Raw genomic sequence first — 15,000 nt, forward strand, 5'->3', positions numbered from 1 at the left:
TATCTTCTTCTTATATATAAAATCAAGTCAGATTTCCCATATTTCATTGACCAGAATATCTTTATTTTAACAAATCTGTTAACGATCTGTTTCACAAGAATTATGTTAAATATTGACCTGTGTTGTTCATACCAATTTTTTTTTTCAAACGGCTTCATCAATTTTTGTATTTAAACCGACTCAATATTTTTTTAGTCATTCAATATAAAAGAAAGTTGGCAAAATTTTTACTTTCTAGTTACAGCAGCCGCATAACTCTTGCTTCTCTTGTTTTGTCCTTTACTCTTCACATTCCAGGATCCAGGATCGATGTTTCTGACAAAAAGGGAAGAATTGCTGTTTTCTGGGTCAGAATCTATTTCATCTAATCATCTTATCATTGACAAGTTTTTTTTTTACCTTGAAATACTATTTTTTTTTTTAGCTCCTTACATTAAGTAGCTTCATATCTTGTCTGGAGCGATTTGGATAAAAAAAAATACACAAATCTAAATGCAATGCAGCATCATCACCATTAAGAAAACTCTTTTAAAGAGAATACTTTGTTGGTTTGGCCACGCTGTGTGCTACAACACAAGATAGTTCATCCATGAAACAATAGCTCTAGAACTATTCCAAAATTGGTAACGATGCCAGGGAGACCAGCTGATGACGTGGTTACACACCATCAAAGCTTATATCAAACCTGACTCTGGTCTACAGATCTAAAGTGTTTGACGCTCGTCTTGGGACTGACTGCACATAACTATTTTTGCCACTGTGGACTATTATGCATGGTCTGTGTCCATCCTGGATGCTGTGTATTCTATGGGAGGAGTCAGCTCACCCCCATCTTAGGTGAATGTCAGCAAGTGAATGCTCTGACGAACTGCAAACACTTGTACCTCCCCGACGTAACTACCCCCGACAAACCCGACAAGCTACTAAGTTTCATCCCTTTACAGTAGAGATCCCTAGGTGCAAGAAAGCCTTTTACTCCAATAGTTTCTTCCCCAGAACTGCGGGTCTTTGGAACTCCCTTCCGGGATTCTGCTTTCCCAACTGCAATGATATGCAGAAGTTCAAGTGTAATGTTAACAAACATCTTTCTACTTATCTCTCTTCATAATGACCCCGCAAATTAAGTCCCTGATAGTAGCCCCCTGCTTCAAAGTGGCACTGTGAAAATTGAATAAAAAAAAAGTGAAGTTAGTCACATCTTTTCAAACTCTTTCCAGCAACACTCCCCTTCCCACCAAAAAAAATTAAGATCTGCGCGGTTTGTTCGACAAAGACCATCTGATAATCCCAAGGATGATATATGACTTACACTGGAAGATTGTTTAAGGTGAAGCTGGTTTGTGCAGAGCTAGCCTCACTCTTTTGTCTCAACCAGCTTGATCCAGCAGCAGGACATAGTCGAGACAGCTGGAGGCCAGGTGGAATGCAGGAGCTGCCGAAATTTCTCCTATCTACAGCATTTGGTATTCTTAAATGGTCACCCATCTGATACTGGCCAGGCTCAATGTTGCTTAGCTTCAGTGATCAGAAATGATTATGCCATATAAAATCGGATACACTTTCAGTCTCTGGTATTAAAAGAGTTTTGCAAATGAAAACCCGCGAGATTATTTTTTTTTCTGGAAAATATTCCCAAAAATTAAAATCTATGAAGACATGTTCAATCGTTTTTTTTTTTTTTGGGGGGGGGGGGAGTGTAAAAGCAACACAAATCTCTGGACTGGTGTCAATTTGTAATTCAAAGTAAGTCAAATTAGCAAAAGATTTGCTGAGTTGATGCCAATTTAATGGGCAAGAATGGAACAATAGAAAAAGAAATGACAGGTTGTCAACAGACAAAAAACAGACAGACGACTTAAACCTATCAAAAGAGAACGTGCCCTAGTAATTTGGATTTGAAACAGCTTAAGTAATGTTCAAGTGGTCAAACCCACTATAGACATTGTAATGTAAGGAAAATAGAAAGTGGGGTTTTTACTTGCCTTATTTAGTCATTCTTTTTACATGACTGCTTATTATGTCAATTCCATCCTCATACTAATTCATACATATTGCACTAGATCTCGATAATAAATAATAAATGCTCCCTCAGATTAAATTAAATTCTTTCTTGCTTCACACTTGTATTTGAAGAATGAGAAATTTTTAGAATGCTTGATTTTCAGGACTGAACTATGGCTATTAACAATAGTTTTGATCATTCTTTAGAAAGCTACACAACACCGCTGACCATATTCAACATGGCGTCTGACAAATATTCTCAAGAAAATAAAACAACCGTAAATGTTAACAACTACACCATTGTTTTCTTCATATTTCCTATTTGCTAAAACAAAGAAGCCGTTACATTACGTGATAATAAATACAACTCTTGGAAATACTGACTTCACAATACTATCATTTACACATTCAAATGTACAGATATTTTTCTTTTTTATAGCTAAATAATTCTTTTACATTTTATCCCGGGCAACGCCGGAAAATGGGTCCTGCTAATTACTTTGTAAACTTTACTTTTTGATTGAAGAGTGCTATTGATTACATGAGCTGCAATAAGAAGGAACGGCCGATGAAATTGTAACGTAAGGTTATCTCACCGTGGGAAAATGGATATGTCGCTTCATTGCTGAATCAGGAATATTTAAAAAAAAAAAATTTTTTATAATATTTTAACCTTTATAATATAATTGCTTATGTTTTAAGTGTTTATATAATTAACGTTGCGTGATCACTTTTCAAATATTTGTGTATGTGTGTGAATGCACGTGTGGGTTTTGTGTGAGTGTGTATGTTGCTTACGCATTATATTTACTATTAATCGATTATTTATTGAAATAAAAAGAACATATTATTTAAATTCTAAACGAAAAAAATATTAAAAGTATAACGGTAGCTAAGTGGTTAAAGAGGCGAACTGAAACCATGGATGTGCCAAGTTCGAATCCAATCCGTTCCACGGAAACACTTTCATCAAATCCACGTCTTACCTTGTTTCTCTAACATTTTGGATTGAAGATAAGTAATATGCTATTTAAACTAATACTTTTATTGCACTTTTTGAGTCGTTTTGGAGGAATAATATTTTATTTTATAAGGTTTTAATCTTTGAACGATCAAACTCCTCGGCCTAACATTCGCAGACAATAACGAATTGGAATACATACATAGAAGATACTGCTAAAGCTGCTGCAAAAAAGTTGTTTCTTTCTATCAGGCTACAAATTTTTTCACATCTGCCAGTATTCTATGTCGCTACAAATCTACCATTCATTCATGCATGGAGTATTGTCACATCTGGATGGTTTACCAACCACCAGTCTCTCTCTCTCACACAGGGTTAAAAAAAAAAAAGAGCTTCTAATATAATAAGCCAAGCACTGTCTACCAAACTCCAGCCCCTGCCCCATCGCCACAATGTTTCATCCCTGTGATTGTTTTGAAAGTACTTCGGATGAATATGTTCTGACGAATTGGCAGCAATTATACTTCTTCTGATGTAATTACCGCCGACAACCTATCATTTAGCAAAATCCCACCTCTTCACTGTAGCAGTCCCCAGATGCTGAAAAGCTTTCTGTTATAATAGTTACTATCCCGAAACTGCCTTACCTTTGGAATTCCCTCCTTGCTCCCTGCTTTCTTGACTGTATCAACATGCAGACTTTTAAATGTGATGACAACAAACATCTCACTGCTTAGGATGCGCCTATAAAACTGGCCCCTAATTCACAGTAGCCCCTTTTGTCATAATGTGCTTTGTTTGTGGTGAACAAAAGTTTTTAAAAATATTAAAACACAAGTGAAGTATGCATGGTCCCCCGTGAGTGCACAGTGAACGAGGCATAAAAAATGACTAAGTTCAGTATTTGCTCCCCCCATTTATCCCCAAAAGTCCCCATGGGATGGCAAATCTTGGTGAATAAAAAACCACTATATAGTCAGATATATCAAGATTTTTGTTGAGAAATATTAAAAAGAGCCACAAAAAGGATCGTTTTTACCACTAAAAGTCCCCATGGTCGCGAACCAGAATTTTGCCAGGCTTATCCATACTGGATTTTTATTATAAGAACAATGGGCTCCACATTTTGGCCAAGTTTCAGAAAAATCTTATGAGGCAAATGTGTAATTTTGGGCCATTTTAGGGCATTTTTGACCTCTTTTGCGCCCCTTGGGATGCAACGGGAATTTTCACAAAAAATTTTTTTACTGTGCACATCTATTTAAGGAAATACAATTTGTGGCAAAATTTCAGGAAAATCTAATGGACGATTATCTGGCAATGGTCTAACTGACACACAGATGTACGCATGGATGGACGCACAGACACCACTGATAAATCAGGGGACCAATATAATTTATTGGTTTTCATAAATTAGAATTTTATTCACTGTTAACTTTCCAAAATCACATTTTCCTTTTTATTTTATTTTGTTAACTGTAAGTTTTATAATAATAACATTACTCAAACACTTTTTAAGTATTCGTATTATTATTTTGTGTTATTTTCACAACGTTTCAGTCGATGTAGTCTCCGATCTTCTTTAGACGTCTCTTGCTGAACTCATGAATCTTTCTGTAGAACTCGGTAATCTGCACAGACTTATGGCGTAATGGACAAAGGACTTCGTAAAATTCAGTTGTAAAAAAGTTACACTCTTCTGGAAGTTTGAAGATTCAAACCTCAGTGCAGGTGACACACAAAATACAATTATGAATTACATAGGAGTTCAACCCAGCTATGATTGAAGGAACGAGAGCATGAATCCCCCAACCCCCACTCAGTGGATTAAATAACGGGTTCCATTCGAAATTCCATGCAGATTCCTGAGTATGATAAAAAGATTCCAAGTTCCATAATATTGTGGTGATATTGAGATATGTCAATATCATATTGACACAAATAAATAAATTTAATGGTTAAAATTCCGAGATGTGGACGAATTAAATAAAACGATCAAATGAACTGGCATCATGACAACGACAGCAACAGCGATGAAAAAAAAAACAAAACAAAAAATGCTGATATACTTAAAATAAAGAAAAATATAATCAGTGTCTCGTCAGAAGAAAGTTAACTGCTAAGAATTGAGACGCAAGTTAGTTGCAGAAGAGATTCCAAGGAGAGAACTTGTCTAAGCAACTCCGCTGATAAAAACAAAGAAACAAGAAATATGAAGGAAAACATACTTGGTGTAAATCAGCATAAAATAAAGGTCAGTTTGTCTTTTACTCTTTTCATTTGTCCGTTATAGAAATATATCAGATCACTTTAAGAAAACTATTAAATGACGAAAACTCAGAAATCTCGCTAAAGTTTGATAAAAAAATATCGCCCCAAAAGAAAAAAAAAACAAAATAAACAAAAGGGAAAATCAACAGGAGTAGTCTCCCTTGTTCTATTATAAAAAAAAACATAAAAGGAGATGATAATGAAAGGGACACAACTCCGTAAATTATTTCTGTTGTAAACTTGTCTTTCTCTTTTTTTTACTGAGTTTGGTATGCCAGACATATACATATATATATATATATATATATATATATATACATATATATATATATATATATACAAAGAGAAAGGAAAAAGGAAAGAGAGAAGATACACTTGTAAATTTATAAATATATTGTCATCTTTTGAAATTTGTATATATTATTACCAAATAGTTCTTTGATTATGTTTATTATAAATAAAATAAAAAGATAACCATGCAGAAAAAGAATATATATATATGCACATGTTGAATTGGTTGTCTTTTCATGTTAAAATATATGCTGAAATTTCTCTGACCTACCATTCCTTACAGCGATAGAACAGCTGATTGCTAAATACATCCATTCATTCATCTGACATCTATTTTATAAAACCACAAGCCTAGAGTCCGTGTTTCAAGTCGAGGAGAGCAGATAATTCTTACCCCCATTTAAAATGCTCATTTTGGCAGAGGAAGTCAACAAAATATGGGCTGGTGCATAGCTGCTCGCGTCCTTCCACGCAACCTGAGGATTTTTTTTTTCTGAAATTAACTTATCATGATCGGATAACAAAGCTAATCTCAGAAAGGTCACGTCACAATATACACCTAAAAAAAAGTTAGAAGTTATGTTGGCGGAGGCGTTGTGGAAAATGACACTCAAGATGAGAACAGTAGTCAATCCAAATTAAACGAATAATCAATCATCATCTTAAAAATTCGGAAACACTTCTTACGTAGTCGTGTATGCTTGTTTACAGCATGTGCATGTGTTTGCGTTACACATTTAGATGCAGAGCATACTAATCAAGGATACGTCTTTGACAATCAATCCAGCAGATTTTCGGCCACTCTGAAGCTGATGGCTTTGCTCTGTTGCTCTGTTGTGGTGAGGTATGATTCAGTACAATCCTATGAGGTCCACTCTCTTAAGCTTTACCATCTCTCTTTGAGAATGGGCTAGTTTATTGCTAACCTCCAGAGACAACCTGACTAGAGAATGTTGAAGGAGTTGCTTAGACATTTTTGGGGGCCAGAGTTGTTACATATCAGTGACCCTATGATTAAATAGCTATTAAATTAGCTAGTATAAATTTTAACAGGTGTCATACTGAGTGCATGATAATAACCAGGATATGTAAAACAGAATCATTGCCATGGTCGAATGAAAGATTGGGGACAAGGCAGGGGTAAGAGGTTAAACACCATAGACAAAACAAGTCGAACAATGCCAAATGACGACTGACATCACATTTTCGAGTTTAAGAAAACTAAGATTTTCTGATCAGTCTTTCCAGGACCCAAAAACACAATTATAACTGAATAAAAGTGGTTATAACAAAAAAGTTATATTAGGTCTGGTGCAATTAACCGAGGTTAACCCCGGTATATGAGTTCATTTTGGGCCTTTCCAATCAGGGAATGTCTCAAAAAAATTCAACGGTTATTCTGGTCACTCAGAACAACTTTCACAGCTCGTCAGTTTGGCCTTGATCGTCTACACGGGGACAGAATTTGATGAAGGATTCTGGTTATTTCATGACTATGCAAATGAAACACCACAATAATCTAAAGAATATTTCTGTGGAACTTGGGAATCTGAGAGGAATTTTGAATGGGACCCATTATTTAATCCACAGAAATAGCATGATCTTGTTACGTCAGCAATAAAAAATCCTAACTAATTCACAATTTTATTCTGAGTATCACCTGCACTGAAGATTGAATCTTCAACATCCAGAAAAGTGTCTATTACAACTGAATTTTACCAAGCACTTTATCCGTTATGCCATGGGTCCTATTATTCTATATAAAGACATACGAAAAATAATCACATAGCTTTATTTAATATGATAATAGGAAAAATTATCGGAAAAGAATTTCACAATAAATTATAGTAATTGTAGAATCTGCTTTAATATCTCTCCATGTATATCATTCATTTCTTAAGTTAAAAAGTTAAGTTTAAGTAGTAAATAATTCCCTTGCTAAACTTTCACAACAATACTCGACTAGTTACAGCCACTATATACGATTTCCCCTACTCTATCTGTGCCTAACTCTAAACGCAGATTCCATGAACAAAGCTTCTTTCCTAGAACTGCCCACCTATGGAACACTGTTCCACTGGCCTGCTTCCTGGTTGAATACAACATGGTAGCTTTCAAATCCAATGTAAACAAGTTTTTGTTGAGCCGTCCTCATAAATAATCAAATTCTATCCAATTTACACCATTAACGATTACTACACTACAACCTTATATTCATTAACCCTTATCCTCGAGTGGCCTTCGGGCCTTGATAAGTGGTTACTCCTAAGTAAATAAAATAAAAAACAAAAGAAAACATTAGTCTTTCTTTCCCAAGTAAATTTTCTCCAATATAAAACCTTGAAGAAAACTCAGTAAACGTCTCTCTTGTGTCTTTCCTGCAAGAAGTTTTATTCGTCTAAGCAACACTGATGACAAATCATGGCTAGAAGAAAAGAGAAAGATGAGTGAATCATGTAATGGCCACGAGAAAAAATATCGACGATGAGAAGAAGACCAGTGCGTATACACACCTACACATGTGTATGTATGTATGTGTTTACAAGACCTGCGTGCTAACCACACTGTTGTATTCATCGGAGACATGAACATTGCATCAAAGGCACATTAAATGGCTTGAACGATTTCACCAAAAATGCTTCAGACGTATCTTAAACATCCAGTGGCAAGCACAAGTACCCGATACTGAAGTCCTTGTGAGAGCATGTTGCTCTAGTGTTGAGATCCTTGTAATCAGATCTCACATGCGTTGGTTGGGCCACTTGGTTCGAATGAAAGATTGTAGGCTGCCAAAACAAATTTTTTACGGGGAGCTGGAAAATGGCAAGCACCCTCAACACAAGCCTAGGAAGAGGTTCAAGGACTCTACGAAGAATAATTTGAAAGTCTTACAAATCGACATCGACACATGGGAAGAATTTACTCTGCAACCTGGCTACCTCAACCACCTTAAGTCGCACAAAACTCCTGTTCAGGTCAACTTTGTACCTATTAGTCCGAACAAAACGATCTATTTAACATGCAGCAAAGTTTGTAAGTCTACTGCTGGTTTGAGGAGACATGTGATTGTTCATAGGAATACCCTTCAACCTCCAGAGGAAGTCAACTCGATGGAAATTGCTCAATTTGTATGTCACATCTGCTTCAAGATGTGCAAATCTGCAGCAGAGTCATCTGAGATGGCATCGACGACAAGATTGGGAGAACTCAATGTGACGGCGATCATCTGGAAAGATGCAGCAATCATCATCATGTATGTATGTATGTATGTATGTATGTATAAAGATTTTATTTTATTTGGTTTATAGATTACTCATTAATGAAAACATTACAGAGGGCACCTCATCTGGTGCACGGGCTTTTTAATATCTACCTTCTGACCTTGTGTCATATCTTTCCACAATGAGAGGGGAGGAAATATTCCATATTGTATTCATTATTTAATATTAATCATCTATATATTAATAGAATATTTTGTGTCTTATTTATTTCGTGCGTCATGCTTACATCCGAGTGACTGTCGTTTAATTGTTATGACCTTTCATTTCTTGAAATAAATAATTTTACCAAGAATTCTTCATAAGTTTTGGTTTTGATTATAGCTGAAGAAGGAACTGATGTATAGTAATTTATAAAATATATATGGCGATTAAGCTACACTGAATATTCCGCGTTTCATCCACTCTAGGACTCTTCAGGCTTATGCACGAATTCTGTGGTTGTTTATCGTTTTTATATGCTCCTCTTCTATTGAGATTTTAGTTAGCCAATCAGCTTTCTAGTATCCACCGCGCCCTTCCTATCAGCCAATGAGCATGCATTTATCGGACAAAGGTCTATTTGACCTCTGGTTGACCTGCTCCTTTGTGTGTGTGCTCTATTTAGTTTCTTGATTTGTTTTAAAACTAGGTTAGTATTTTTTTGTTTTTTTATGTTAGTTCATATATAAATATATATATATGTGTACTAGAAAGTACTGGATACTAGAAAGCTGATTGGCTAAAATCTTAATAGAAGATGAGCATATAAAAACGACAAACAACCACAGAATTTGCGCATAAGCCTGAAGAGTCCTAGAGTGGATGAAATGCGGAATATTCAGTGTAGCTTAATCGCCATATATATTTTATAAATTACTAACTAGCTCTACCTATGTATTGAGCACTTTTGAAGTAAATACTTAAAGTTTACGCATAAATCTATACTTTCGTACATTAATTTTATGTGAGTAAATTAAGTAGTTATATATATATTTTTTTTTCATAAGTTTTATTTTCGGTTTTGATTCAAGCTGGTACACCCAAGTCATATGGATATATATTTTTTTAATCACAACTTTATGCTATATAAGAATCGATAGAAAATTGACTGTCATAATATATATGAAATCTGCATGAATTAAAATATCATATTTGAGTGTATTTTACAACCAGCCTACGTTGGGCGTTCCATAGGAACTAATCAATCAAATTGAGCTACGGTTTGCTAGCAACTAATCAGAAGCCGGGATCGCTCCATAAAAATATTGGATCTTTTTCTGAGTTCGACAATATACACCTGAAGACTGTTGGCAGTTACATCGACAGAAACGTTGTGTAAATCACATTCAATATGAGAACAGTATAATGATCAATTAATTAGGTTACACATGTGTTAACATGTATGGACCCAACACGTTGTAAACTCTGTTGCAAACGAAACAAAGACAAAGAATAGGAAAGAAATACAATTCACTGTTTCAGGTTTAAACAACAGACATTTATTTCCACCTCATTAACGTGATCGCAATCGTCATCCTCGGTCTGTGCACGTGTTCTTCTTTTCATAATCTTTTTCTTTTTCCTTGCCGTGACGTCACTTTGCACACTGCTCGGTCATTTGCATACAGTTGCAATACGTGCATCCACGTTCTGTTACATTAGTTTACGAGTTAATCCTATACATAGAAATATATAAAAGTATAGAAATATCTAACTTTGTATAACTATAAATTTGGATTATTCAAACTTTTCTCATCTTGGTTGTTATTTTCGCAACATTTCAACTAATTTAACCCCCGAGCTTCTTCAGCTACATTGAACCCGGGTATCTATATCGAATTTTGAACTGAACGCTTTACTTAGTCAGCGGGTTTTATATTATTCTCGTTTCATCAGCCATAACTAGGTAGATGTGTTGCTTAATTATGAGGTTATCACCTGCAATAAGAATTGAGCCTTTATCCTCAAGAAGACTCTCACTAACTGCTCGTTAATCAGCATCTTTATCCGTTACGGCATAAGTTCAAATCATTTCAGATTCGTTATTCTGTAATTCAATTCATTATTTTCTTATCACCGAAAAATAGTTTGCCTAACAGTCTTTAAAATTTAGTGGGTGAGGACCTTATTGCTTCTCTGCTTTCTTTTCACAGAAGAGACGTTGAGAGAGAGTATCTTTGCTCTATCATTATTTCCATGGTCGACTGAGCTTCAATCTATGCCCCATCCCCTGTAAAGCATTCGCAATAAATACTCGTCTGGCTACAACAATTGTCAACGATTTGCCTTACTCTTTCTCTATGCCTGAAAACTAAACGAAAATTCCATGAGCAAAGTTTGTTTCCTAGAACTGTCCATCTGTGAAACAATACCGTGGGGCTGCTTTACATGGTCGCTTTCAAGCTTAATGTAAATAATTTTGTTAAGCCGTCATCTTTCTCTGGGCCTCCTATCTGTCGGGGATTCCTGAGAAAGTAATCGTGGCATATACCTCGCAGGAAATTCTTATTGTGTGACCCACATTCACGCTGGAGATTCCTAGTCGCCGCCATCTCGAAAGCCCATATCGAAATTGCGGACAAAATCGAGCAAATGCTGAGTTACGTCTGGTTCGTTAAATGCACAAGTACCTGAGTTTTTACTCAAATACTGTAGCCAGGACGAGCCAGCTACTTCAAACGAATATACCCCTTTCACTGGACATATATCATAACTGTCCTTTTAAATGCAGTTGTTTTTATGAAAATAAAGCATCGTAAATTGTAACAATAAAAAAGAAAAATTAATTTTTTAATTTTTTTCAGGAAGATTACGAAAAAGCTCCTAAAATTCGTATTAATGAATTCGATATAACTCGAAGAAAAATTAATTTTTCGAACTACCGATATTATCATTGAATTAAGCATTGTTTATTTGCCAAGCTTCCGTAAATAACCAATTCTTAGAAATGTGAAATATGTAACTTATCATTGTGTATTGAACCGTTATTCGCAGTCAATTGATGGTTGGAGATGGAAATATTCAAAAGACGGATTTCATCATTTAATAAAAAAAAAAAAAAAAAAAATGGGAGGGCGAAACAAACTTTCCTTACAAGCAATTATCTTTTATAATTTATATGCGGAGTAAGGAGTTCTGTTAGTTTCAGTTTTTACATAAAATTCAAACTCGGACAGTGGTCATTTTCTTTTTAGGCCACTGTTTACGTATTATTTGTTTAAAATGTAAATTTGTGAGAAAATTTCCTTTGTCATTTAAATGAAATTTAAATTACTTTTGTTTCTGGATTGAATGATTGCTGCTTTAAAGAAAGACCTAATAAAAAATCAATTAATATAATAAAAAAATGAAGTTTAACAAAGTTTAATAAAGAAGTTTAAGAAAGAAAGACAGAAAGAACAGAGAAGAAAACAAAAAATAAAGAAGAGAGAGAGAGAGAGAGAGAGAGAGAGAGAGACAACAACAACAAAAAAAAACAAAAGAAAAAAACAAATACAGAAGAAAAAACTTACCATGACAAATCCATTGGCCACAATATCGCACAGACTAAAAAGAAAATAGAAAAAAGAAAACAAATAAATGTTTTTGTCTACTATTTTATTGTCTATCTGATAAGTACGTGCAAAATGAATAGCCGATGCCCAAAATGTATAGACATTTTGACTCCTCCCTTTACTTAAAAATTCACCCAAAATCAGGAAATTAACCTTTTTTTTTTTTTTTTTTTTTTTTTTTTTTTTTTTTAAATTTTCAGTGGTAATGGGATATAATGAATCCATTATCTTTATTTGAATCTTAGTGGAAATGTATTATTTTGTTTAAACAAACAACAACAACAAAAAAAAAAAAACTTTACTAAAGGTTTGGTTTTTCAGTAGTAAAATAAATAAATTTATTTTTGCTTTTTTATGAAAATAAAAAATCGCAAATTGTAACAATATAAAAAGAAAAATTAATTTTTTTCAAGAACATTACGAAAAAAGCTTCTAAAGTCCGTATTAATGAATTCGCTATTACCTGCAGAAAAATCAATTTCTCGAACTACCGATATTATCATTGAATTAGGCCTTCTTTATTTAATATTTTCACACAAAAAATTATGATTGCAAAAATATTTCTATTTTTTTTTTTTTTTTTTTAGATTACATGTTTCGGGTAATTCTTATATGTAAGATTCTAATATTTTCGTTGCTTGAATGAACGTGAAACTACGGCCTAACATAATTTTTTTTTTTTTATACACGGTGGTCACCACTTATCAAGGCCCGGAAGCCACTCAGGGATAAGGGTTATTGCAAGTACAGTACGTTAGTGTGGAGATTTGATGAAGGGGGCGGTTTATTAGGAATTTGTTAACGTTGGACTTGAAGACATCCAAGTTGTAGTCAGGTGGGAAACAGGCAGACGGAACAGAGTTCCACAGGCGTGCAGTTCTAAGAAAGAAGCTTTGTTCATGGAATCAACGTTTTGATTTAGGCACAGATAAAGAGTGGGGAAAGTTTTTACAGTGGATTCAGCTAGACAGGTGTTTTTTGTGAAAGTTTGGCGAGGGGGGACCAGAGATTGGAGTTCAGACGAGCACCTGCCATGGAAATAACGATAAAACAAGGATAGGCTCGCAACGTCTCTTCTGTGGGAGAGAGGTTGCAGAGAAAAGGGCATCCCCCACTAAACCACGAAGTCTATTTTGTACTCTGTCAAGGCATGATAGGCTGTTTTTAGCAGCTCCTGTCCAGATATGGCAGCAGTATTCCATCCTTGGACGTACTTGGCTTTTATATAGATAGAAAATTGCATTAGTAGTGAGATATCTTTTGGAGCGGTAGAAGGATCCCACCATCTTTCCAGCGACCTTGGCAACAGACTTGATGTACGTGTTCCATTTCAGATCAGGAGTAAAGGACAAACCCAGAAGCTTGTCAAAACACGGGGCTTCTCCCAGACGAGAGCCATCCATTTCAATTGATGCCAGATGGGGATCAGAGCGTTGATGATGTAAAGATAGGAGTTGGGTTTTAGATGCATTAAAGGTAACCAGCCACGACTTCCCCCATTGAACCACGCACTCTTTTTATATAATTTGGAATTTTTTTTTTTTTAAATTTAAAAACATTCACACAGAAAAAGAATTCAATTAAAAAATGGTAACAATTATACAAACGTTCACGATATGAACGTATAGATGCACGGCTGGGGGAAGAACAAGAAAATCGGAACCTTCTACCTAATCTAAATTGCAGATCCTACAATGCATAAGCGCCACCAAAAGATACCGTAAAATCTGAAATGTGAAAATCCTATGTTTCTGAATTTTTTTACATGAAAATTGATAATTCATATTTGGATTCTTTGGACTACTTTTCTCATCTTTATAATAACATTCCGGTTGATATAACCCCCGACCTTCTTTCAGTGTATTTCGTCGAACTTGGGAATCTCCACGGAATTTTGAACCCAAACCCTTTATTTGATCCACAGAAGTACCATATTTTCGTCAGTCATGATTAGGTAGAAGTTCTAAGTAATTCGCAACAGTATTTTGAGTGCCGTTTGCACTGATGATTGAACCATCAACTTCCAGAAGAGTAACTTATAAAACTGAATTTACCAAGTACTTTATTCACTACGCCAGGGGTCTCCAGCTCGCCAGAAAGATTTCCGAGTTCGATAAGATACACATATAAGAGGGTCGGAGGTTACATCAACCGAAACGTTGTAAAAATAACACTCCAGATAAGAACAGTAGACAGGAGAATTCGGATAATACAGATTGAAAATCATATTTTAAAAAAAATGGCATGGTCCGTAAACTGCAAAAGTACAAAAAAAAAAAAAAAAAAAATTAAATTTGAGAAATTCTACGAAAGGTTATTGAACAGAGAAATCTGAAAGATATTTGAATTAAGGACATTCTAAAACTGTTAGTGCTTATTTAAAATTATACTTAATTAAAAAAAAAATACAGAAAAATCTTTATGATGTACGTACTCGTCATGGAACGAAAATGTCATATTCACAAAAATCACGTAATAGATCAAGTAGTTTTTTCTATGACTAAGAAAATTCAAATTTACGACGAAACGAGACATAGTGATTTTTGATCAGCCATGCTTTATAAGGGAGGAGACAACTAAATTCGAACTATCGAGATCAAAATCAGCCTTATAATGGATACAATTTAGTAATTAATTTGTTAAGAGTCGTAAATTTAGATTT

The 15,000-nt window shown here is 34.7% G+C and overlaps 1 protein-coding gene across 4 annotated transcripts in view; it reads right to left on the minus strand.

The window, feature by feature from the left end:
- LOC145303667 (uncharacterized) overlaps positions 1–15,000 on the minus strand; it is a 153,885-nt gene that overhangs the window by 67,968 nt on the left and 70,917 nt on the right. For all 4 annotated transcript variants that reach the window (XM_080145269.1, XM_080145270.1, XM_080103142.1 and 1 more), the window contains exon 2: positions 12,297–12,330. In XM_080145269.1, the coding sequence (XP_080001395.1) occupies positions 12,297–12,330 (34 nt within the window). The remainder of the gene's footprint in view (positions 1–12,296; positions 12,331–15,000) is intronic.

The sequence above is a fragment of the Euprymna scolopes genome, chromosome 19 (assembly GCF_053919585.1).
Source record: "Euprymna scolopes isolate OS-2025 chromosome 19, ASM5391958v1, whole genome shotgun sequence".
In the NCBI taxonomy this organism is placed as follows: Eukaryota; Metazoa; Mollusca; class Cephalopoda; order Sepiida; family Sepiolidae; genus Euprymna; species Euprymna scolopes.